This window comes from Microcebus murinus, chromosome 9, assembly GCF_040939455.1.
Source record: "Microcebus murinus isolate Inina chromosome 9, M.murinus_Inina_mat1.0, whole genome shotgun sequence".
NCBI lineage: Eukaryota > Metazoa > Chordata > Mammalia > Primates > Cheirogaleidae > Microcebus > Microcebus murinus.
In genome coordinates, this window is record NC_134112.1 from 74,670,600 (window position 1) to 74,695,944 (window position 25,345).

The following is a 25,345-nucleotide window of genomic DNA, read 5'->3' on the forward strand; positions in this document are numbered from 1 at the left end:
TTGTAGAATGCCCCTGATTTTGGAATTGTCTTATTTTTTAAATAAGGTTATGCATTTTTTGCAAGAACACCTTGGAAGTAATGGGCCCTTCTCAGTGCAAAATATCAGAGGGTACATTCTGTCCATGTCTTGTTATTGGTGATGTTAACCTAGATCACCTGGCTAAGGTGGTTTCTGTTGGGTTTCTCCACTGTAGATCACTATTTTTACTCATATAATAATTAATAAAAATATCATGAGGCAATACTTTGAGACTCTGCAAATATCCTGTTTCTCTTCAAACTTTCACCCATTAATTTTAGTATCCAGGGGTACATCTTGCCCACAACAATTTTTTTTTTAGGAGATAGGATCTTGCTCTGTTTTCCAGGCTCAAGTGCAATGGTACAATCATAGTTCACTGCAACCTTGAACTCAAGCAATCCTCCTGCCTCAGCCTCCTGAGTAGCTGGAACTACAGGAGTATACCACCATGCCTGGCTAATTTTTAAATGTTTTTGTAGAGACAATGTCTCATTATGTTGCTCAGGCTGGTCTCAGACTCCTGGAGCAATCCTCCCACATTGGCCTTCCAAAATTCTGGGATTACAGGCACTGGGACTGAGTCACTGTGCCGAGCCAACAAATTTTATTCTGGTATTCTAATGGTGATTCTCTATTTTTCTCATTCCTTTTACAATTACTAATTAGAATTCTTCTGTAAGGAGAAGCTATTCTTTCTCCTGCATTAATTTATTCAATAATTTATTTATATCAGTATGGACTAACAGATATCTATTGTATTCTATGAGTTATAATCCAGTACTATCTTTATCAATGTTTTTTTCTTTTGCTAACATTCTTCCAAATCGAGTACTACCATAGAGAGCTTTTTCAGATTAGCTCCTGTGATCCTTTGACAAGTGTTCTTCCTTTCTTGAGTACTTTCCTTACTTTATAGCATCACCAGATGCTCCAAATTCATCTTGTATTTTCCCTGTTCCAGGATGGAATCAACTATTTCTCCAGGAACCCTCATTCCTTTTCTTAGAGAGTGATATTTAAAAACCAAGATCTGAGGACTAGGTCTGATCCTTGCCATTAGGGTGTCATTGCATATAGGCCTTCTCTGTGGACAGCACTTAGAAATGTATGTGTGTATACTAACTCATGTGTACATGCACATCTGTAGTTATTTCTGTGTCTACCTATATTATATGTATTAAAAGATTGGTTCACACCATACCTCTGATTGCAGTCCAGCACCACAAGATTTATTATTGCCTTCCACCATTCGTATTACTTGTTTTTCAGACAGTGAGAAATATAAATAAATATTATTTATATCACATTCCCTTATTTGTTCAACCTTCACATACATTAGTTTCAGAATTGTTAACCTATATCCCTATAAGAAACAAATTTACTAATAAAAGTACAGTTTTGTGTAGGGTCTTTTGTCTTTTCACCTTATAATATTCAATCAAAAATACATATGAGGGATGTAGTGAGCCTTGTGGAAGGGATGGTCATACTTGCTAGGGAAGGGAAGGGAAGGTCATCCCTTGCTAGGGAGAGGCAAAGATATAAAATGCAACCAAAATGTTTATACTCTCATTTTCTTGAAATAAAATTTTAAAAAATACTGTTTTCTGAAGTAAGTTAGGGTAGTTGTTTCCTCCCCATTCCCTTCAGTGCGGCTGTGTTATTCATTAGTAATACAGTTAGGGTCAATTGCTACAATTTATATTTTATTTGGGTCCCCACTCCCACCCCCAGTACAAATCTGGGTTGGGTTTTTTAAGTTGCATAGAATTCATTCTTTGTGGTTTATGGTTCTATGGGTTTTGACAAATGCATAGAGTCTTGTATCCATTTGCGTAGTCATGACACAGAACAGTCTCATCCCCCCAATTCACTTGTGTTGCACATTTGAGGTCACTCCCTCTCATGACCTCTACCCTTAGCAACCGCTGATTTATTTTCTGTTCCTATAGGTTTGTCTTCCAAAATGTCATATAAGTGGAATCATATAATTTGTAGCATTATAGGTCTGGCATCCTTCATTTTAGCAAACTCATTTAATATTCATCCACATAATTGTATGAATCAGTGGTTTATTCCTTTCCATTGCTGAATACTATTCTGTTTTATGGATGTGCCATGGTGTGTTTACTCTTTCACAAGGTGAAGGACATCTGCATTGGTTTCAGTTTATGGCCATAGTGAATAACAACTGCCATAAACATTGGCATAGAAGTTTCTGTGTGAACATAATTTTTTCTCTCTTGACGGTGATTACTGGGGCGTATGGTAAATATATGTTTACCTTTAAGAAACTTTAAAAACTTTTTTAAACTTTAAAAACTTCTAACTGTAAGAAACTGTCAAACTTTTCTATAAATGGTGCCCTGTCTGAGTTCCTTTTATTTATAAAATAGAAAAGTGTCACATGAGAAACTTCTTGCCTCAGGGTTGCTTTTACACTAAATTTGGACCAACACCATTTATCAAGATGGAGGCTGTAAAAGGCCTGAGAGATTTTCCTTGTGGAATATCTATCTCAGTGAATTTATTCTTGACTTTGTCAACTCATTCAATCAGTCTTTTCCCATACATTTGTTTATTCATCTATCCCTTTTTATTCTTTCTATAATTGTTTATTAGAGTATCTTTATTAAGCTCTGTTTTAGACACTGGAAATATAGCAATTAACAATAGAGACAAAAATATTTGTTCTTGGGGAGTTTAGACACTCGTGGGGAGATTGAGAAAAAAGATTACTACATAGAAATATGATATATTAGAAGGTAAAATGTACTAAGGAGAAAAATAAAGTAAGGAGAGAAAATACTGGGGGATTGCATTTTTAGATGAGATGACTGGGGCAGTTTCCACCAGGAAAATGACATTTGAGGAAGGCCTGGAAGACAAGGAGCTCCCATGCTGGTGTCTGGGGTAAAGTCACCCACACTCAGGGGAGAGGAACAACAGGCGTACAGTGAAAGGAGTAAGTCTTGCTTGTTTGAGAAACATATGGAGGACCGAGATGTACCTGGCCTCCTCAGTGATGGAGGCCATGGAGACCCTTGTAAGAACTGTGGCTTTTACTCTTGGTTAAGATGTGGGGTTATTAGAGGGCTTTAAGCCAAGGGGTGGCATGATTCCATTTGAATTTTTACAGGATTGCTTTGGTGCTGTGTTAAAATAAGTTACCCAGTGAGCAAGAACCAAAACAGGGAGACCAGTTATTATAACAATATAGGCATAAGATGAAAGTGATTTGGTCTAGCAGAGTGGCAGTGGAGGTGGTGAGATGTGACCAGATCCTGAAGAAATTTTGAAGGTATAAATGACAAATTATAATAGTTCACATTTATATAACCCTACCATATACTAGGTACCATTCTAAGTGCTTACATATTTATGTCCATATGAGGAAAATGAAGGGCAGAGAGGTTAAGAAATTTGTCTGAGGCCTCATAGCTAATGCTATTACAGTAAATAAAGCAACCAAGATTCAAACTCAGGCAGTCTGACTTCAACTTTGTTTTCTTAATCATATCAATACAACTTTTTGAAATAAATACTTAGGCACTACAGTTAACAGCCTAATCTAATGAGCATTCTTAAAGAATACATACATTCTAAATGATACGAGTAGATAATTATCACTGTGGAGCATGAATAATTTGAAGCTTTATGAACCATGACTTATTTATGCAAACAACATAGATATTCAAAAGAGAAGTTGCTTCAAATTTTGCTGGGGATGTTGTAGGATTGTCAATGATCTAAAATGAACAAAAAGAGTGCACTGGCTCAAATTAAAATTACTAAACACATTAGAACTTTGTAATTTTAGTACCTAATGAAAACGATTGGAAGATCTGTTATTTAAAAGGAAAGGCCAGGGTTCTTTCTAGTCAGGAGGATAGTAGCATGAATTTAAAACTTACTGGTTCATGCGATGCTGAAAGTGAAGTGAGGTCTATTATTTGGGGTAACACCAAGTTTAGTAATTGGGGCTATATCTTACCTCAACTAGACAAGTGGTAGTGTTTTAAAACCAGAGACACTCATTTCAAGCTCTAAATTATTGTAGGAGTTACAGTCCCTAAAACCAGGATGCTGTTTTTAGTAGTTGGAGCACTGAGAACTACTGAAATGGCTCTTATTTTAAACGTCACAGGCCATTTTCAGGTGAATTTGATGGAATAATAATCACACATGAGAGATATGAGGAAAAACAGATTTTTTTTCTTTGATTAGCTTGTTTTCCTAATTTAGTGTCAATAATTCTTTTCCTTGTGCATGAATACTAAACTACTTTAGGAGATGGTCTGATTTTTGACAAAATAAAAGGAATAAATGCCTCTACGTATACAAAGTAAAAGAGCATTTCCCTCAGATACAATGTGATGTGTGACACTCTGTGTTCATGAGTGACCAAAACACCAATTTTTTTCTCCTGGGTGTTTTCTTACACTTTAAAAATAGTTCAAATTCAAGTACCTGCTCTCCTCAGTGAATTAATGATATCACTGTAGTTTTAGATTTTTTGATTTATAAACACTTTCTAAATGTTTATAATTAATGTTTTATTTTTCCTCTTATTAATAGGCTATATCTCAAAAGAATTATTTTTTAAAATTTTGCTTCTGCCAATATGTAATAGTAACAATTTAGATTCAGATTATCATCACAGATCAGGATTGTGGAAGATGTGTTAAGACTGAAATCTTTCTAAATTCACATTCCCTTTTTCACAATTTGACTTCTTAGAAATATCCCAGGGTTTAAATATCATTATAATTTTATATCTACATTCTAATCCTTTCAAGGTATGAAAGGATTTGTACCAAGTTAAAAAAAAAAGAGTCTATGTATAAATATACACATGTAAAGATAGATGTGAGCTGTATATGAGGCATTCAAACCTAATAAAAGATCATATATATTAAAAATTATTATTTGGATGATAATAATATGTCAATGTAAGTTCATCAGTTGTAACAAATCACCACTCTGGTGAGGGATGTTTATAATGGGGGAGGCTATGCATGTGTGGGGGCAGAGGGTATATGAGAAATCTCTGTACCTTCTGCTCAATTTTGCTGTGAATGTTAAACTGCTCGAAGAATAAAGTCCATTAAAAAATACTTAGTGCAATGTTAAGCTGGAGAAGCTCATCATATAAAAGTCAGCAAATCCAAATTAAAACTCCTTTGATGATGTTCCACTTAATAATGATGCATATCTTATATATTTATGATATACATTAAAAAAATAAAAAGCACAAGGGTATAGGAAAAGAATTATTAGGTTTAACAATTAAAAAGTTAAAATCTGTTTAATATAGTTGATTTAATACAGCTGTATCACCCATGGCCCTTGAATGTTTTTACTTTGTGCTGAGTTACTCAATTTAACTCTTAGCTTGGTGCTCATTTTCAGAGTCAAATAGAGAGGATATTTCGGTGCCATGTGTCACCACAATTATATCATTGTGACTCTGTCAATACTAAACATGTCCTGTGGAGGAAAGAACATGGAGAGATGTCATTAGGCGGGGGACAGAAAAATACAAGGCAGAAGGATAGAACAGTTGCTTCCCTTGGCTTGGCTCTGATTTTTTGAAGCAAGTGCTTTATTTGAATCAGTTCATCTTCCTGGCCCAATGTCTCACATGGAAAGTCATCTCTCTGGTGTGACACAGCACCCTATCCTTCTGTCTGAAATTTGTACAAACTCCACTCTGTCTGTGCAGCATCTCCATAAACAATTCTGACCCGTTAGCGCACTCTTCTGTTCCTTTCATCCTTTCAGTTTGTGCAGGACAGGACAGCAGAACCACAATTGCTCTCAGCATCCACAGTGACAGCACATTTGCTCTAACCCTTTGAGAGAAGGTTGGAAATGGACTTGAGTCAGTCTATAACCTTTAACGCCACTTAACTAATGCTGGTTCTCTTTTTGAATCCTATTGTTAACCCTTTGCACTCGGATGTCAAGTGTGGAGAATGTCGAGTGGATAATGAGAAAAAAGCAAGCGAGTGCAAAGGGTTATAGATTCTTTTAAGTCACTAGCAACTAAGTGATTTTGCTTTAGGTGGGGAAAATGGTTTCATTTTATTGACTTTTTAAGTTTTTCACAGCCTAATTTAGAAAGATACTTTGTTAACTTAAAAAGGAAACCTCAAAAATTGTCTCTAGATGGGTTCTCCATACTTTTGCAGTGCTCTGTTTCCTTCACCCCTTCTTAAGAATTCTGAATGGAAGAGTTCGGGGCTTTCTTCTTTTCCCACATTTAGTCCCTGAACTTTCTTACTTTTGAATTTGAGAAATGTAGACAATTCTAAGATCAAAAGTGTACTACGCTTACAGTCTTTTCTCAATTCCCAGTGCAAAAAACATAAGTGACTTAGACTTTCCTATCCTATAGTCTTTTTAAAATAACTATTTAGGAACACTGCTAGTGTAAAATCACAACAGTGGGTTCTGGGGAAGCCTGGGCTTCATTCATTCATGACCTGGGCTCAAGTTTGTCTTTCCTCTAGCTATTATTGGGAAAAAGAAAATTTACTGAATAAATGAGTAGGGTTAATAAAATTACAAGAGTTGGAGAAGATTTAATCAATATACTGTTTCAAAGCACTTTAATGAATCATGTTTTACACATGACATTTTACTGAATTGGCAAAAATCTTAGAGCAGAAGTGGAACTTATATAACCAAAAGCTCTAATTGCTTTATTTCGCAAATGAGGAAGTTGAAATAAAGAGAAAAGTGGTGTGTTCAGGTTATGATTTTCTTAAATTCCAGAAGTGGGCTACAACCCGTTTCCAGCTGCCTCTCTTCCCTCACTGAAGCTGAGTCCTTTTTATCTAGTCATGCCATCAGGACACAGTGAAGAAGCTATAATACTTTATTAGATTAGAATGAGTTAATTTGAAAATAATTGATAATATGTCAGAAATGAATCTGATTTTCAAACTAATTTACACTGATCTCCTTCTGTTGATTTAAACAAGGTTTTCTTATATTTGGCATTAGTTGTGGGATTTAGTGAATGATAGCTAATCAATCTGCAAATTAACAAAAGAAGTAGAGAATTAAACTTATTTCTATTTTTTATTCTTTATAATCTTTCCAAATTCATATATTTGAATTTATGATAATAGTTATAAAGCTTTCTGAGAAAAAATTTTCGTTAAAATAGAGTTTGGTGAGTAACTGGGTTTTATATTTGGAAACAATTTTGCCCATCAGTAGGAAGTGAACACTATATATGGAGTTTTGAAACAGGGTTGACACTGAATTACCATTAAATATCTGTGTAATGCAAATCACTTAGGGTCTTTAGAACTTTAGAGTGTAGTTGACTTTGAAATATGTTTAATGCTATTTTTTGCAAAGAAAAATTTCCAACTATCAAGTTTTTGCAACTATCTGGGGTTTTTCTGTTTTCTTTGCTTTAGCATTTATGAATTCCTAACTCACTAGACTCTTTTTTATTCCTTTCAGGTAAACATATTGCCAGAAATACAGCATCAGCTTTGCAAAAAGGAAGGATTATGTGAAATAATAAGAAGATTTCCAGGTAATCTTTAGTTTGCTTCCTTGTGCTTAAACATGTGAGATATGCAGGCTTCCTTGGCAGACACCAGCTAATGAGGTCTCAAATCAGCATCTTTAGCTCCTTTGTTTATGAATTTCACTACCACAAATCTTCCATAGTCCACAAAGCTTTGCCAGTGGGAAGACCTTGGTAATAACGAATACAATCATAACATTGATATTCTTTTAGTTTCGCCTTCTGATATGCTAGATGAGTATTTCTTTTTTCTCTTTTCTCTTTTTCTTTAAATTAATTGCTTCTTTATTTTTTATGTAATTATTATAGTAGTTCTTAGTTATATATAAAACTAAGTTTTTTAAAAAAATTCTATTTCTTGATAATTAAGTTATTCTGATCCTAACAAATGTGTTTTTCCATTCTGGAATCTTCTCTATTTGTCTGTGTGTTTAAGACAGGATACTGAATGAATGTGTCCTGACTGTATGAGGAATTTGGGAAAATAAGTATTATCTCTAGTTTCTTCATAGGTTTACAGAGTGAAAAAAAATCAGAAGGTATTAATATATTGAGCCCTCATAGATAAAATTATAGCCTACTTTAAAACCCGTCAGTGAAAAGTTTCCTCAAATTTCTTGTTTAAACTCATTTAATGTTTAGTAGTTTATGTCCCCAGAAAGTTTTTCACTACATAATTAAAATTTAGAACTGCATAGCATTAATATTGTTTTTATTAATTTGTGTGCTAACAGAATCAGAAAACTGATGACATAGCTTAACCCATCAGCTTTTTCACTGGAGTTTCACACCAAACATAAACCACAGTGGCATGTCCCACTGTGAAGATTACAGTCCTCTACTGTCATTTACCAGGAATTAAAATAACATATAATAAAAATGAATCAGTAATTCAACTTTCAATGTAAGATACATGTCTAAAATAGCTGCATGAATTTGGTTCTGTAGTTATTACTTTATGTGACAATTATAACTGACTTCATAATCTCTGTTTTCTCTTTTTGTAAACTTTTGCTAGATTTTTTATTTTATAAAAAAGTAATTTTTGTGATAAGGAATTAAAATAATTATGTTCATTCATACAATATTAATAAATATCCAGAAATTCATTAGTTAAGGCAATCTGAAAAAAATTTGTTTACATTTGAACAGAGCCTACAGATTTTAAAAGTATGGGTGTTTTTGTTTTTGGGTTTTTTTTTTTTTTGGTTGTTATTTAATTTCAGATGGTTGATTCAGAACATTAAGTTTCTTTAGCATTGTAGTTAGCCGAATAGAATCATAGAAGTTAAAAACTATGGTCAGAAATGGATTACCAGTTTTAAAAAAATTCCCCAGATAATGCTTACATAAATTTATATTTTACATTTTGCTTTCATAAAATTAAGTATTTTCTGTCTTTTGCTTTAAACATTTTTTATTCTTAAGAATATCTATAAATTAAATACATTTGTAGTCCTTTCCATACTCTGTCTACTGCGTTAATTTTCTGTTTATCTCTGTGACTAACAGATAGTTTCACAGAATATACAGCCTTTACCTGGAATTCATTCTCCTTTCATGCTATCTTTCTCTAGCAGAAGATAATTTTCTTAGATGTGTAGCTTTAAAGAATTTGTCTGCAACATTATTTTCTAAGTTTTATAAACAGTAGCTTTTGTAGTACTCTGTTGCTATGAATATACAGTATATAATATAAACTCAATATTCATAAAACTAAAAATAGTTTGTTTGTTATGAATGCTGAATATTTAATCTTGAATACAGAGTAGGCAGCAACGTGTCAGTTCCTAAACATGTGGTATTATTAAAAAGGCAAGATAGTAAAACTAAACATAATACCACATAATCTTATATTTCATTTAAAGTCGAAATGGCCTGTGCCATTTTAAGCTGTATTACATTTGAAGGTTGACAAAACACAAATTTTGAAACCAGAGATTTTAGCTCTGCTGCCTATTAACTACATGACTTAACTTGAGGGGCTTGTTGGTTTTTGTTTGGTTGGTTTTTTAATCTATAAAATGGGCATAATAAGATCCTTAAAATGGCCTGTGCCATTTTAAGCTGTATTACATTTGAAGGTTGACAAAACACAAATTTTGAAACTAGAGATTTTAGCTCTGCTACCTATTAACTACATGACTTAACTTGAGGGGGTTGTTGGTTTTTGTTTGGTTGTTTTTTTTTTTTTTATTTCGGCATATTATGGGGGTACAGATTTTAAGGTTTCAATAAATGCCCATTTCTCCCCTCCCCCCAAAAGTCTGAGTCTCCATCATGACCATCCCCCAGATGGTGCACATCTCACTCATTATGTATGTATATACCCACCCCCCGCCCCCCTCCCACCTGCCCAATACCCTATTACTGTAGTACCTATGTGTCCACTTAGGTGCTACTCAGTTAATACCAGTTTGCTGGAGAATATATCTGGTGCTTGTTTTTCCATTCTTGGGATACTTCACTTAGTAGGATGGGTTCCAGCTCTAACCAGGAAAATATAAGATGTGCTATATCACCATTGTTTCTTAGAGCTGAATAGTACTCCATGGTATACATATACCACATTTTATTAATCCATTCTTGGATTGAGGGGCACTTGGGCTGTTTCCACAGCCTTGCAATTATGAATTGTGCTGCTATAAACATTCGAGTGCAGGTGTCTTTTTTGTAGAGTGTCATTGGATCATTTGGGTAGATGCCCAGCAATGGGATTGCTGGATCAAATGGTAGATTCAGTTGTATCGCTTTAAGATATCTCCATATTGCTTTCCACAGAGGTTGAAGTAGTTTGCAGTCCCACCAGCAGTGTAGGAGTGTTCCTCTCTCTCCGCAACCACGCCAGCATTTATTGTTTGGAGATTTTTTGATAAAGGCCATTCTCACTGGGGTTAAGTGATATCTCATTGTGGTTTTGATTTGCATTTCCCTGATGATTAGGGATGTTGAGCATTTTTTCATATGTTTGTTGGCCATTCTTCTATCTTCTTTAGAAAAGTTTCTGTTCAAGTCCTTTGCCCACTTTTTAATGGGGTTATTTGATTTTTTCTTCCTGATTTTCATGAGTTCTAAGTATATTCTAGTTATCAGTCCCTTATCGGATGCATAGGATGCAAAAATTTTCTCCCATTCTGTAGGTTGTCTGTTTACTTTCATGACTATTTCTTTGGCTGTGCAGAAGCTTTGTAGTTTGATCATGTCCCATTTATTTATTTTTGTTGCTGCTGTGATTGCCTTTGGGGACTTCTTCATAAACTCTTTGCCTAGGCCAATGTCTAGGAGAGTGTTTCCAACTTTTTCCTCTAAAGTTCTAATAGTTTCATACCTTAGGTTTAAGTCTGTTATCCAGCATGAGTTGGTTTTTGTGAGAGGTGAAAGGTGTGGGTCCTGTTTTAGCCTTCTACAGGTGGCTATCCAGTTTTCCCAGCACCATTTATTGAAAAGGGATTCTTTTCCCCAGTGTATGTTTTTGTCTGCTTTGTCAAAGATTAGATGGCTATATGAGGATGGTTTTATATCAGGATTCTCACATCTGTTCCACTGGTCAATATTCCTATTTTTGTGCCAATACCATATTGATTTAATTACTACAGCTTTGTAGTATAGTTTGATATCTGGCATATTAATACCTCCCATTTTGTTTTTGTTGCCTAGAATTGCTCTTGATATTCGGGGTCTTCTTTGGTTCCATACGAAGCGTAAAATTATTTTTTCTATATCTGTGAAGAATGCTGATGGGATTTTAATAGGTATTGCATTGAATCTGTAGATCAGTTTGGGTAGTATAGACATTTTGATGATATTGAGTCTGCCGACCCACGAGCATGGTATGGATTTCCATCTGTTTACATCCTCTGCTATTTCCTTCCTCAGTGTTTCATAGTTCTCCCTGTAGAGGTCTTTTACGTCCTTGGTTAAGTATATTCCTAGGTACTTTAATTTCTTTGTCGCTATTGTGAAGGGAATTGAGTCTTTGATTTGGTTCTCAATGAGATTGTTGTTGGCGTATATGAATGCCTCTGATTTCTGTGTATTGATTTTGTATCCTGAGACTTTACTAAATTCATTGATCAGTTCCAGGAGTTTCTTGGTTGAATCTTTGGGGTTTTCTAGATACAATATCATATCATCAGCAAACAGTGAAAGTTTGATCTCTTCTGCCCCTATTTGGATACCTTTGATTCCATTTTCCTGTCTGATTGCTGTAGCCAAGACTTCCAGCACTATGTTGAACAGAAGTGGAGATAGTGGGCAGCCTTGTCTGGTTCCGGTTCTAAGTGGGAATGATTTCAATTTTTCCCCATTCAGTATGATGTTGGCTATGGGTCTGTCATATATGGCTTGTATCATTTTTAGGTATGTCCCTTCTATGCCTATTTTCTTAAGTGTTCGTATTATGAAAGGGTGTTGAATTTTGTCAAAAGCTTTTTCTGCATCTATTGAAAGAATCATGTGGTCTTTGTTTTTGCTTCTGTTTATGTGGTGAATTGCATTTATAGATTTACGTATGTTGAACCATCCCTGCATCCCTGGGATGAAGCCCACTTGGTCATGGTGGATTATTTTTTTGATAAGTGTCTGGATTCGGTTAGCTAAGATTTTGTTGAAAATTTTTGCATCTATATTCATTAGTGATATTGGTCTGCAGTTTTCATAAAATGGGCATAATAAGATCCATTCCATAGGTTTCATTTTAAAGATCAAAGTAGATTCTATATGTATATATATGTGGGTATGTATAATTTGATTTGAAGAATAAAGCATATTATATATTATTTGTAACACAATGCTCAAAAAATAGTAAAAGGGTAATCCTATATTTGAAAAATCAAACAACAGCCCTCACAATAATTAATATTTTCTCTTTACATGATAAATTATCACTAAGATTTTATGTTTCTGTCAAGCTACAAAGGATCTACCTAAGTTTTACCCTACCTGCCACAGTTTCGTAAGTGTTGGCAGAAGACATGAGATGCCTGGGTCAAGGACAAACGACATTTTTATTTATAGCAATAGCAGTAAGCATACTATCAGCATTTGTACTAGTTCACTGTACCCCAGTTCACCTAGCCCCCACTGGGTGATGTTTGTATACACTTGGCCCTCCATATCTATGGGTTCTGTATCTCTGGATTCAGCCAACCATAGATAGAAAATATTAGGAAAAATAATTCCACAAAGTTCCAAAAAGCAAAACTTAAATGTGTTGCATGCTGAATACTGCATTGACTCCACAGGAAGTGATATGTAGGCATTGTATTAAGTATTATAAGTAATCTAGAGATAAGTTAAAGTACGCACAAGGATGTGTGTTGATTATACACAAATACTATGCCATTTTATATTAGAGACTTGAGCATCCATGGATTTCAAATCCATAACAGGTCCTGGAACCAATCCCCCATGGATACTTAGTAGTTTGCGTTTTAAGAAAGGAACCCTGAGCTTAGGTGGTTTGAATCTTTTACAGTGTGCAGTGAGTATGCCTGCCCTTTGCCCCAGAGAGAGACAGTGTTTTGTTATACTGAACAAAAAACAAGCCATCCCCTTGCTCTGGAGTAAGACATCATGTCTATCTTTCAAGACTATTCACTATATGCAATATCTTTGAAAAGCTACTTCAGATCAAAGGTGGTCAGTGCCTTTGTTTACAAAATGTGCAGAAGTGTGAAATATGCGGAGAAGCGTCTTCCATAGTTTCGCAAAGGAATACTTGACAAGTTCTAGCTCTGAAGCTTATGTATATAATTCTGACCAACATTTAAAACCTAGTTGTGCTTCAGTTTTCTTATATCTAAAAATGCAAGGTTTGGCAATGATCCATAATGTTGTGATTCTATGATTCCACTGTGCCTTTTCAGCATATATATACTTGCTGTCCCAGGTTTTATAAGAAGAGACAAGAATGCTAAGAAAGGAGGGATGATCGTGTTGGCAAATGCAGCTGGAACCCACGCAAGTGAGGCAGGACAGGGTTTTGGCTAGATGCAGAGGAGCGATTGGAGACAGCATGAAAGGTTAACACACTCTGTTCCCTTCCACAGCCAAACAGAGTGTACCTGACATTAGGCTTGTGACTCACATTGAAGGGCACACATCCATGGAATTTTTACTGCCTAGCATAAACATTTATTTTTATCTTGCCATTTAATGCTTTGCCTTTGAAAAAAAAGAGTTTCATAATTTTCAGTTGGCACAAACTTTTCGCTAATATTTTTTATTGCTTTTTATGAAGTTTATTTTTTTTGCTAAAAATGATTTTCCCCATATTTGAAATGCAAATACAAAACCAAACATAAGAGAACTGTTTTACTTGGGTTGTGAGTTGTTTTTGTTCTTTTTAGTACAATATCCCCATCCAAGAAATCCTGGTTAGGACTGTGCCCAAGTTTTGGCTATAACTCATTTTTTCCAGTAGTTTTATCTTAGCTCTGAGCACTGGCTTTCATGTAAAGTTTGAAATATACCCAGACTTGGACAAAAGAGAATATTTTGAGCATTTTAGGATCTATGTTCTCATGTTTTAAGTAACAAGTAAGTACACAAAGAAAATGAAAAATAATAGATAAAATTGAACACTTTTTGTTGTATCTAAGCAAAATGGGGCTTTAAAAATTATTGACTATTTACTAACAAATATAAAATGTATCTTTAAATAATACAATTGAAATTATTTTTAAACATTGACCAATAATCATCATTTATCTTTTGTGGCACTGATGATTGTTTTTAGTATTCTAGGTCCAATATTTCAAGCAAACTTTCAGAGAAATTTGAAGTTTGCTTGTTCTCTGTATTCTCAAATCCTGAAACCTCCTCTCTGTGCTTTCTGTGGGCTCCTTGATGCTTCTATCATTCCAAAGAATCTCACCTTCTGACCCAAACATGATTATATTCTTTATGCAAAACATTCTTTCCCCAAGTAAAACTCTCATCTCTTTAGTAGGACTGACTTCAGCTAGGTGATAGCAGAAAGTAAGCTGATGGAACTAATTCAGACTAAATTATACCCTCACCCCAGCCATAAGCCTCTTAGATATATTTGCATTTTTATAAAAGAGGCTTGCAAACTCAGTGAATTTCTAATTGATAGAATTTCTTTAAGTGCATTGAAATTCCCATTCAGTTGTCAGCTAGCCATCCATCCCCAAAGCTCACTGTATCCATCCACTATTCTTTCTCTCTGCCAGGACCAGCCTAGTCTAAGTCAACATTATCTCATATTCTTCCCACTTTTTTTCTTGCTCCTCAATAATCCAGTCCATTATCCAGACTCTAGCCAGTGTGATTTTACCCCCACCCTTTCATAAATAATCAAAACAAGTTGATTAGATCTGCTTATAAAAGTCTGTCTAGGGGCCAGGTGCAGTGGCTCACACCTGTAATCCTAGCACTCTGGGAGGCTGAGGTGGGAGAATTGCTTGAACTCAGGAATTCAAGACCAGCCTGAGCAAGAGCAAGATCCTGTCTCCACAAAAAATAAAAAAAATTAGCTGGGCATTATGGCATGTGCCTGTAGTCCCAGCTACTTGGAAGGCTGAGACAGGAGGATTGCTTGAACCCAGGAGTTTGAGGTTGCAGTGAGCTATGATGACACCACAGAGCTCAACCCAGGGTGACAGAGCCAGACTCCATCTCGATGAATAAATAAATAAATAGATAAGAGTCTATCTAGGGACTGAAATAATGGGGCCTAAGTAACCAGCTTTCTGATGCCCTGACTTGATCCAGGGATAGATTTTATCGAGAACAGGAATCAAACACTCAGATGCTTACAGGGGCCTGGTATGTGACATACCACATTTCATAACAAATTCAGAAGCTTGAGAGGCCAGATAAACTGTACCTTTCGGTATTTGGCCTGTCATCAAATGTAGACATGTAAACAAAAGCCATTTAGTTTCTAAGAAGAGAAATGTTGAAGAAATAAGAAAGTATAAGGCAGTACCAGGTGACCTTACCCAGATATATCTCTCAGCAACATTGCAATGTTGAAAACCTCTAGAAAATTTCCTCTAGTTTCTTATCCCTGTAAAATTCAGTTACCATTAGGATTCAGACCCATCCAGTGGCCTAGTCTTTCTTCTCTCACCTCCTCCTCCTTATACTTTGCTATACTCCTTCTTCTCAGTACATGTTTGCATTTCCCTGAGCAAATGGTAACTCCCACTTCCATTCTCCTCACAAAACATAAACTGTGCTAACCCTGAAGGACAATAAAGCTGGGCTTTTCTGCTAAAACTGTAATCTCTGGAGCTGGGATTGTCAGCATCTCTTTACTACTCCTCACTATCATCTACCAACTTCTGGATCATTCAACATAATCAGTAAGAATATTATTATCACCTGGGTTAACTTCTTCCTTTGCACTTTAGATCTGCTGTCATTCTTGTCAGTTTTGACATCCATGCAAATGACCCTTTCATGATCCTAACCTCCCAGCTCTTTGAGCTCATCAATGCCATGAACTTCGTTTCTCCTTAGCTTCAGCCTCCCACTTCTGTAGCCTACCTCAGAAACTGGCATCACACACAACTCTATCTCTTCATGTTCAAACTAATTCACCACTTTATAAGCAACACCTTTCAAGCTTCCTCATTCCTTCAGTGCCACTGAGCTTGGAAACTCAGATGATGCTTTTGGCACTCTTAATGCTGCCACTTTCTCCAAGTTGGTCAGTCACTATTGATCACAATCTCTTTCCTACCAAGCTTAGACCATTTATTTAGTCTGTCAGCTGAAGTACAAGCACCTGCAATGTTCTTCCGCACAAGCCCTTCAGCCACCAACCATAGAAAAATCCTATAATCTGACTTCTCTTCTCCTACACATCAAACACAGGAGTAAATCACACAGTGTGCTGCTCTCTCTTTGTAGGATGTTTTCCTCACTTGCTAAAATGGAAGAAAATCACACGACTCCTACAATTGTCAGCTCAACCATGACCATGGCCAAGAAAACTGGCTAGTGGCCCCTGAATCAGCCTCTCCCAATAACCCTCTAAAATGCATATTAAAACACATACAAAAAGAAATTTAAGAACTACTCCAAGCACCTGCAGTATAGAAAAATCTAGAGGAATTTTCATACACTCTAAGGCTGATGGAACTAAATTGTCATTTTTTTTTATCAGAGTATTACAGGGGTACAAATGCTTTGATTACGAAAATTGCCTTTGCATTGCCTGACAAGCATAGCTATCCTCTAGACAGTGCACACTGCATTCGTTAGGTGTGGATTTACCCTTCCTCTCCTCCTCCCTCCCACCTGCCTAATACCCTATGAATGTTACTTCCCATATGTGAACATTAGTGTTGATCAATTAGTACCAATTTAATGGTGAGTATATGTGGTGTTTGTTTTTCCATTCTTGTGATACTTCACTTAGAATAATGGGCTCCAGCTCCATCCAGGATAATATAATAGGTAGTTCACCATTTTTTTTATGGTTGAGTAGTACTCCATGGTAATATACCACATTTGGTTAATCCACTCATGTATTGATGGGCACTTGGATTGTTTTCCAATTGTGGAAAGATTGTTTCCATCTTTCCAATTGTGAATTGTGCTACTATAAACATTCAGGTGCAGATGTCTTTATTATAGAATGTCTTTTTTTCATTTCGGTAGATACACCGTAGTGGGATTGCTGGACCAAATGGTAGTTCTACTTTGAGTTCTTTGAGGTATCTCCATACTACTTTCCATAGAGGTTGTACTAGTTTGCAATCCCACCAGCAGTGTATGAGTGTTCCTATCTCTCCACTTCCACACCAACATTTGTTGTTTTGGGACTTTTTGATAAAAACCATTCTCACTGGAGTTAAGTGATATCTCATTGTGGTTTTGATTTGCATTTCCCTGATGATTAGAGATGTTGAGCATTTTTTTCATATGTTTCTTGGCCATTAGTCTATCTTCGTTTGTAAAGTTTCTGTTCATGCCCTTTGCCCACTTTTTAATAAGTTTTTTTTTTTACTTTTCCTTGCTGATTTTCCTGAGTTCTATATAGATTCTAGTTATCAGTCCTTTATCAGATAGTATAGCATACAAATATTTTCTCCCATTCTATAGATTGTCTATTTGCTCTAATGATAGATTTTTTTGGCTGTGCAAAAGGTTTCTAACTTATGTCCCATTCATTTATTTTTGTTGATGCTATGATGCTTTTGGGGTCTTCTTCAGACCCCGATGTTGATGTTGATGCTTTTGGGGTCTTCTTCAGACGTTGGAAAATAGAGCATTAATTTGCTATTCAACCATAAGCATGAGAAAAGTTAAATGGCAGACCAAGGACATGTTCCTTCCAAATTGAGCATGTTGGTTTTAAATTGAAGAGAATATGAAGAAGAAAATAAGTATACTAAATTTACCAACCCAGAGGTGGTCACTAGGAACATTTTCATCTACATATTTCATATTAAAAATTTAAACTATTCTTTTAAGACATTGACTTGAGAGTGCCTTCAGAAAGAAGTCTACCTAGTTTGTCAAAATAGATTTACACTATTTTTCCCTCTGTGTTTCTACTGTACCTTGTAAAAGCCTCAATTGTAGCAGTGTCACAGTATATCTTGGTTGTACAGTTGACCCTTGAGCAATGTGGAGATGAGGGGCACTGACCCCACATGCAGTAGAAAATCCAAGTATAACTTTTGACTTCCCCAAAATATAACTACTAATAGCCTACTGTTGACTGGAAGCCTCCCAATAATATAAACAGTCAATTAACACATATTTTCTATGTTATATTTATATATATTACATGCTGTATTCTTACAATAAATTAAGTTAGCAAAAGAACATGTTATTAAGAAAATCATAGGATAAAATATACTTACTACTCATTAAGTGGAAGCAGGTCATCAGAAAGATTTTCATCTTTGTCACCTTCATATTGAGTAGGCTAAGGAGTAGAAGGAAGAGGAGAGGTTGTTCTTGGTGTCATCTTCTGTTAATTTCTCCTGTGTGATGTTTATAAAATAGACTAGTATCTACATATATTTTATACATTTTATTGGCATGTCTTTTTCTTAATTTTTTTCAATATTTCTAGGCTATGTGCTTCCCCTATGAATTTTTTTTCAAATTGTTGCAAATCTCCAAAAAATATTTCAATCTGTATATTGGGAAAAACTCCACATAAAAGAGGACTTGCACAGTTCAAACCTATGCTGTTCCAGGGTCAACTGTATTGGTAGGTGTTTGCCTCCTCAAAAAGACTGAGACTTCTTAAGGATGGGACCTTATCTTTTCATTTCTCAAGTTCAGTTCATGGTCCTAGTTCCTGACATACAATAGTCACTGTAATATTTTTGAATAAAAGACTGGAGAGCATACTGATTGATATAGTTTGGATGTTTGACCCCTCCCTCCAAATCTCATGTTGGAGGTAGGACCTGGTGGGAGCGGTTTGTGTCATGCGGGCAAATCTCTCGTGAATGGCTTGGTGCCCTCACTATTAATAATGAGTGAATTCTCATTTTATTAGTTCACATGAGAGCTGGATGTTTAAAGGAGCCTGACACCACCTTCTCCCTCTCTTACTTCTTCTCTCACCATGTGACACTCCTGATGCCCCTTCACCTTACGCCTTGTTTGGGAGCTCCCTGAATACCTCACCAGAAGCAGATGCTGGCACCATGCTTCTTATACAGTCTGTAGAACCATGAGCCAAATAAACCTCTTTTCTTTATAAATTACCCAGCCTCAGGTATTTCCCTTAGAGCAACACAAAATGGACTAATGCACTAATGAATCTAATGAATGGGGTCATAGTTATGGAAGGGGAGCCCTGCTGATTATCAGAGGGTCTTGGCAATGCCTGGATTTATTTATCTATTTATCCATTATGTTAAATAGATAGTATGGCGTTGCTGCTATGGAGCAGAGAACAGAGGCAGAAAGAGTAGAAAATGCTATCTCATTCCTCTAAGACATAATTATCCATTTTGAATAATAAGATATTTACATCTATAAAAGAACTGAAGAACTGTTATAATACTACCCATAAACAAAGTGGAAAGATATGAATAAATTTCATAATATAGTACCAACTTCTGGGTGGTTACCACTGTAGCCAAGACACAGATCACCTTATGCTGTCTGAAAGGACAGGTTTAACCCTTTCTCACATTGTTGGGTGGTCCTCATGCATGTGGCTGAAGATAGACAAGTAATTCTTTCAGGCAGGGTCATATTTTTGTACTGTTTCAAACCAAATCTTTAAATATTTGCTCACCATTTCTTTCAAGAAGAAGCTAAGTGCTGACTACTGGAGGATGGAGTAGGAAGACAATGGTGAGAGTTTTCTTTCTTTACTTATCCGGTGATGTTTTAGTACTTCTTATAGATTAGCTCTCTGGGCAGTTTCTTCATCTTAATGGTTCTGCATTCAGGGTGGAGGAAATAAATCTACTACTTCTTGCTGACTATTGTGCTTTAGTTGTTTTTCCCCATGGATCTTGCAAAAAAAAAAAAAAAAAAAGTGAAGGTGTGTGAGATATGGCCAGAAAACTTAAATCAGAAAGAAAGAGCATTGATCTAGATTACAGTGGATGTTGGGTGAATTTTTTTCTTTTTAAAGCTCTAAACTTAAAAAAAATACACAGGAGTCCGATATAATCCAGAAAGAAATGAAATTGCTTTAGGTAATAAAGGGTAGGATCTTCCCTCTTAACCCTTTCCTTTCTCTTTCTTTCCTTCCTCCTGCTGGTCCTTGGAGATGCCTTCCTGAGGCCTCTCTAACCCCCAAGAAGTTCGGGAAAGTTCAGTCTGAAAATCATAATTCTAAATAAGGAACTCTAGAATAGAGACAACTAACGGTTGTCAGTGGGGGTGGAAAATACACCCACCCCACATTTTGTGATTTCCTGTATTTATCAAAAATAAAAATTAGTAGAAATGTTCTCTTTTCTTTTTTTATAATCATGAGAAACAAGTTAATAAAAATAGAAATCAAATTTTAAAAATGATTAAACATGCATCTTTTATTTCTTTTACCTTTCCCTTTTATCATGCATTTATTAAGCCAGTAAGACACAGTCATTATTTATAATAGAATAGAAAATACAGATAAGCAAAAAGAAAGAAAAAATGTAAATTTAGTGAAATTACAGAACTTATACATAGTTTCCTATTCATGTGTAATTTTTACACACTAGAATGCTACATAATTCAAGTGTGAACAAATTATGGCACATTTGTCAGTGAAAAACTATGAAGACATTAAAAGTGATAGAGATGTACATATGCTGTTATAGAAAAATGCTCAAGCCATATTGTTGAGTTAAAAATAAAAGAAAGGAAAGTAATCCCCAAAATATATATATTATATGTATATTCATATATTATTTTATATATTTTGCCTATTTGTATAATATTTGTGTAACATGTATAGTAATAATATGTTTTGTTTTAAAATATATATACTTACATATATGGACATATATTAATTTTTTTTCAAAAGTATTGTAAATATATACTTATCTTTGCCTTTGTTTATGGTATTTCTAGGCTCATGTAGGTTTTTAATTTTTACATAATTAGATTATCATTTTAAAGTTGTTTTTACACCTTAACTTCATGTTTAGGATATCCTCAAAAATAATTAAAATTTACCCCTGCTCACTTATTTTTTTTCTTTTTGCACTTTTTTATCTAGTAGTGTTTCATGATTTGTTTTTGCTTTTTAGTTGAGCATTGCATTTTTGTAAGCTATTTCTTGGTTTTGATATTAGGATAATTGAAAATAAGTGACTCTTCAATTATTGACATACTAGTTGAAGCTCTGATCACTTTATGCTTATATTGCATATATCCTAACTACTTTCCTATTTCCTTTCTCTCTCTCTTACTCTTCTCCCATAGAACTTCCAATTCGATCTTCCTAAAACATGACTTAGTATATGCCACTTTCCCACAAGAATTTTTAGTGACTCTGACAGAATAGGAAAAGCTAACATTTATTGCATATTTCCTATGTACTAAGCACTGCTCTAATTAATTCATTTGGTGCTCACAGTGTTCCCCTAAGGAAGATATCATCATTATCCCTATTTTCCTCAATTGTAAAGAAGTTAGGCGACTTCTCTAGGATCATACATCTAACCATGATATCTGCACCTAGGCAGTATGACTCTGGAGCCTACTGTCTTAGCCACTTCACTCTGCCAAGCTCCTCAGGGTGATATTCAGGCCTCCCACAGGCTTTGACAGTCTACGCTTCTCCCTGGTCCTCCATTTCCTCCCCAACTTAACTCTCTGCTCAAGCTAAGATCTTCCCTTTACTATTTCTTCAAGAAGTGCACTGTCTTAGTCTGTTTGGGCTGCTGTAAAAAAAAATACCATAGATTGGATAGTTTATAGACAAGAGAATTTACTTCTCACAGTTCTAGAGGCTGGGAAGTCTAAGATCAAGGCACCATTAGATTTGATGTCCTGTGAGGGCCCATTTCCTGGTTCATAGATGCCACCTTCTCGTTGAGTCCTCATGTGGTGGAAGGGATGAGCTAGTTCTCTGTGTCTCTTTTATACCAGCTCTAGTCCCAATCATGAGGGCCCCACCCTCATGACCTAATCACTTCCCAAAGGATACCACCTCCTAATGCCATTATCTTGGGGTTAAAATTTCAACATATGAATTTGGGGAGACACATATATTCAGACCATAGCACACACTTTACCACATTTTCCTCTTCCTGCCTTTACTGTTACTTCCTCCTTAGGATGCCTGTTCCTCTCTTTTTGTGTCCCTTCTTTCTGGATCATCCCAACTAAATGTGATTTCTCTTTTGCTCTGCATTTTCAAAACTTATTTTCACTAACACTCATTTAGATTTTGTAATTTAATATGTAATTTTGTCTGTTACTATTTCATATAAAAGTTTCTTATTTCCATCTAGATTGTAAATTCCCTCATAGCTAAACCTTTTCTGTATATTGTATGTCTCTACCTCAACTGAAATAGAGCCATAAGCTCTATTATAATAGCATAATAGACATATGAATGAGAACTCTTTCATTTGTAAGTGCAAACCCCAATTCACACTAACACAAAAAGGAATTTATTGAGTTGGTCAACTAATAAATCCAGGTGGATCTGCCTTCAAGCCTAACTGGTTTCAGGGGCCAAGTCACTAGATCTCTGTCTCTGTCTCTCTTTCTCTCTCCCTCTTTCAGCTTGGCTTCTTTCTATACACTGGCTTCATTCTCTCTTTCTGCAAATAGGCTTTCTCCCTATACAGGAAAGATGGCTGCCAGCTATTCCTAGTTCAGAAACACAGACACTTCTCTTCCACATCCAAATTGAGAGACAAAATAGGTCACCAGCCCACCCTGGACAACACTGCAATCAGGGGAATAGTTCTCGTGGGTAGTTGAGCTGTGGCTTCTCCAATGGCCAGTATATTAGTCTGCTAGGGCTGCCATAGCAAAGTACCACAGATTGGGTGGCTTAAACAACAGAAATCTATTTCTCACAATTCTGGAGACTAGAAGGTCAAGATTAAGGTGTGAGAAGGGTTGGTTTCTTCTGAGGCCTCTCTCCTTGACTTACAGATGACTACCTTGCAGATGCTTGCTGTATTCTCATACGGTCTTTTCTTTATATGCATGTGCATGCCTGTGTCCTAATCTCCTCTTCTTATAAGGATACCAGCCATATTGGATTAGGGCCCACCCTAATGACTTCATTTTACCTTACTTTACAGGCACTATCAGTCATATTCCCAGTTACTAGGCATTAGAATTTCAACATATGAATTTTGAGGGTGACACAATTCAGCTCACAATAGCCAGGGATAGGTGGAGGAGGTAGGCAACTGTGATTAACATTCCATCAGATCCACATGGAAAGGGGAGAACAGAGCCCAAAGAAGTAAGAGTTATTGGACAGACAAAAACAACAGTTGTTCATTATTATAGGCTTGATAAATATTTATTGATTGCTTATGGTAAAGCCCAATGAATTCTTTAAGCAGGACTGTTCTCTTCAAAATCATTTTAAAGTAAGGGAAGATTAATCTTTCTTTCTATTTAGCACTGAGAGCTCTGATACTACCTTTTGACTACTCAAGTGCCCTTCTGCTGGTCTGTATGTAGATTTGCCTTTCTGCACCATGCTTCATTTTTTTTTTCCTTCTTTTCTTGGAACAACTAGACCAATCTCGCTGAACCAAAGGTATCTCTTGTGCCTGTGTTGCTCATAGCTTTAGCTTTATACATTATACATTTTCTGTCAGGCCAGCTTGAAAGGGCCAGCATACAGCACGTCCATCTTCCAGAACACATTTGGCAGCTGACTGACATCTCTGAGGTTGTGCTAAAGACTGACTAGCTGAGAAAGCCTGGGTGACCTCTTTCCTCTCTGGGAGGGTAAATTTCAAAGGCCCTGATGTTGAACTGATTTGGTAAACTTTGATATTTCTGGTTTATGACCTCAATGCCTCATGTAATCATGTAGGTATATTTATTTCACTCAGAGAGTTTGTCATCTTGTACCAAGTACCACTAGACACCAGGGGCAACATTGCAGAGCACACTTCACTTATAATTTGTGAGAATCTGATAATTATTAATAATTCTGATTTTTAACAGCCCAAAAAGGAAGAAATAAAAAGAGTGATATTCACTTTTGTGGTCTAAATCTCTCCAGCAGGGCCTTGTTTACTTATTTAGATGAAAAACATAGGTGAGAAGCATTGTGTCTGTGTAATGCCTAAACAGCTTGCTAAAGCATGAAGAACTTCAAGCAACTGAAACTAAGTTTGTTTGCATTACCTAACAAATACTCAGAAAACTATATTTGTTCTTCATAGATTTGGCTATCCTGTTCACCCAGCCTGAATCTATTAACCAATAGTTTATTCTTAGTTATGTGTAGACATCTTCCATGGTTGAGTATGTAGTTTGCTAAAATATACTATATTTATTTACATCTTCCTCAACAAATGTACCACCCAAGCAGTGATTGTGATATTTTCCCCATATAAATTATTCCTGAACCTCTGTGTTTGCAACTGAAATCTTATAAGATAATCTGAAATAGTGAAAAGATACCTAAAAAGTATTGCTTGCTTCCAAATAGATGAGAACGTTTTTACAGCAGTGTCCAAACTGTCTATTTTTGAGCTATCAGGGGCTCCACTTGAGGAATAAAAGAGCTGGGTTAAGAAGGATGCAGAATACAATCAGGTTCCAGGATTTAGCTGCTGAGGTGGTGAAAAATTCATCCTGAAATTTATAAACATGCTTTGTGAGTAAACCCAGTAAGTGAAAGGGAACTATACTGTACTATGAGTTTGATTATTCATTTATGCATTTTTAAAATCTATTCATTTCGGCTGGTCCGAAGGTAGTGAGTTATCTCACGTGATTGTTCACAGTCAGTTACAGATTGAACTCCTTGTTCTACTACTTTCCCCCCTCCTCACTACTGCACTTGACTAGTCTAAAAAAAAAAAAAAATCTATTCATTTCATATACACACATGAACACACACACACACACAGAAAGAGATTGAGAGAGAGAGTTTTGTGTTGGAGGTTTAATGTGTTGAACTTCAACAAAATCATTCTCCTAGCCTCTTCCTGGTGGTGGAGACATATTGAACAACAACAAAATTACAAGTATTATAAAAGAAAAACAGTGTTAGTAAGTTTGCAGTGCTCAAGGCTGTTGAGCACTCATTTTCACAGAAGTCCAGTGCTGTGCACTGACTTTTGATTTGCAATGTATCAACAACATTAGAAAATAAAGGCCCAC

General features: G+C 35.7%; 1 protein-coding gene across 2 annotated transcripts in view; it reads left to right on the forward strand.

The window, feature by feature from the left end:
- The window catches only part of CPED1 (cadherin like and PC-esterase domain containing 1), a 267,036-nt gene that overhangs the window by 59,695 nt on the left and 181,996 nt on the right, over positions 1-25,345 (forward strand). For both annotated transcript variants that reach the window (XM_012757301.3, XM_012757302.3), the window contains exon 4: positions 7,507-7,582. In XM_012757301.3, the coding sequence (XP_012612755.2) occupies positions 7,507-7,582 (76 nt within the window). The remainder of the gene's footprint in view (positions 1-7,506; positions 7,583-25,345) is intronic.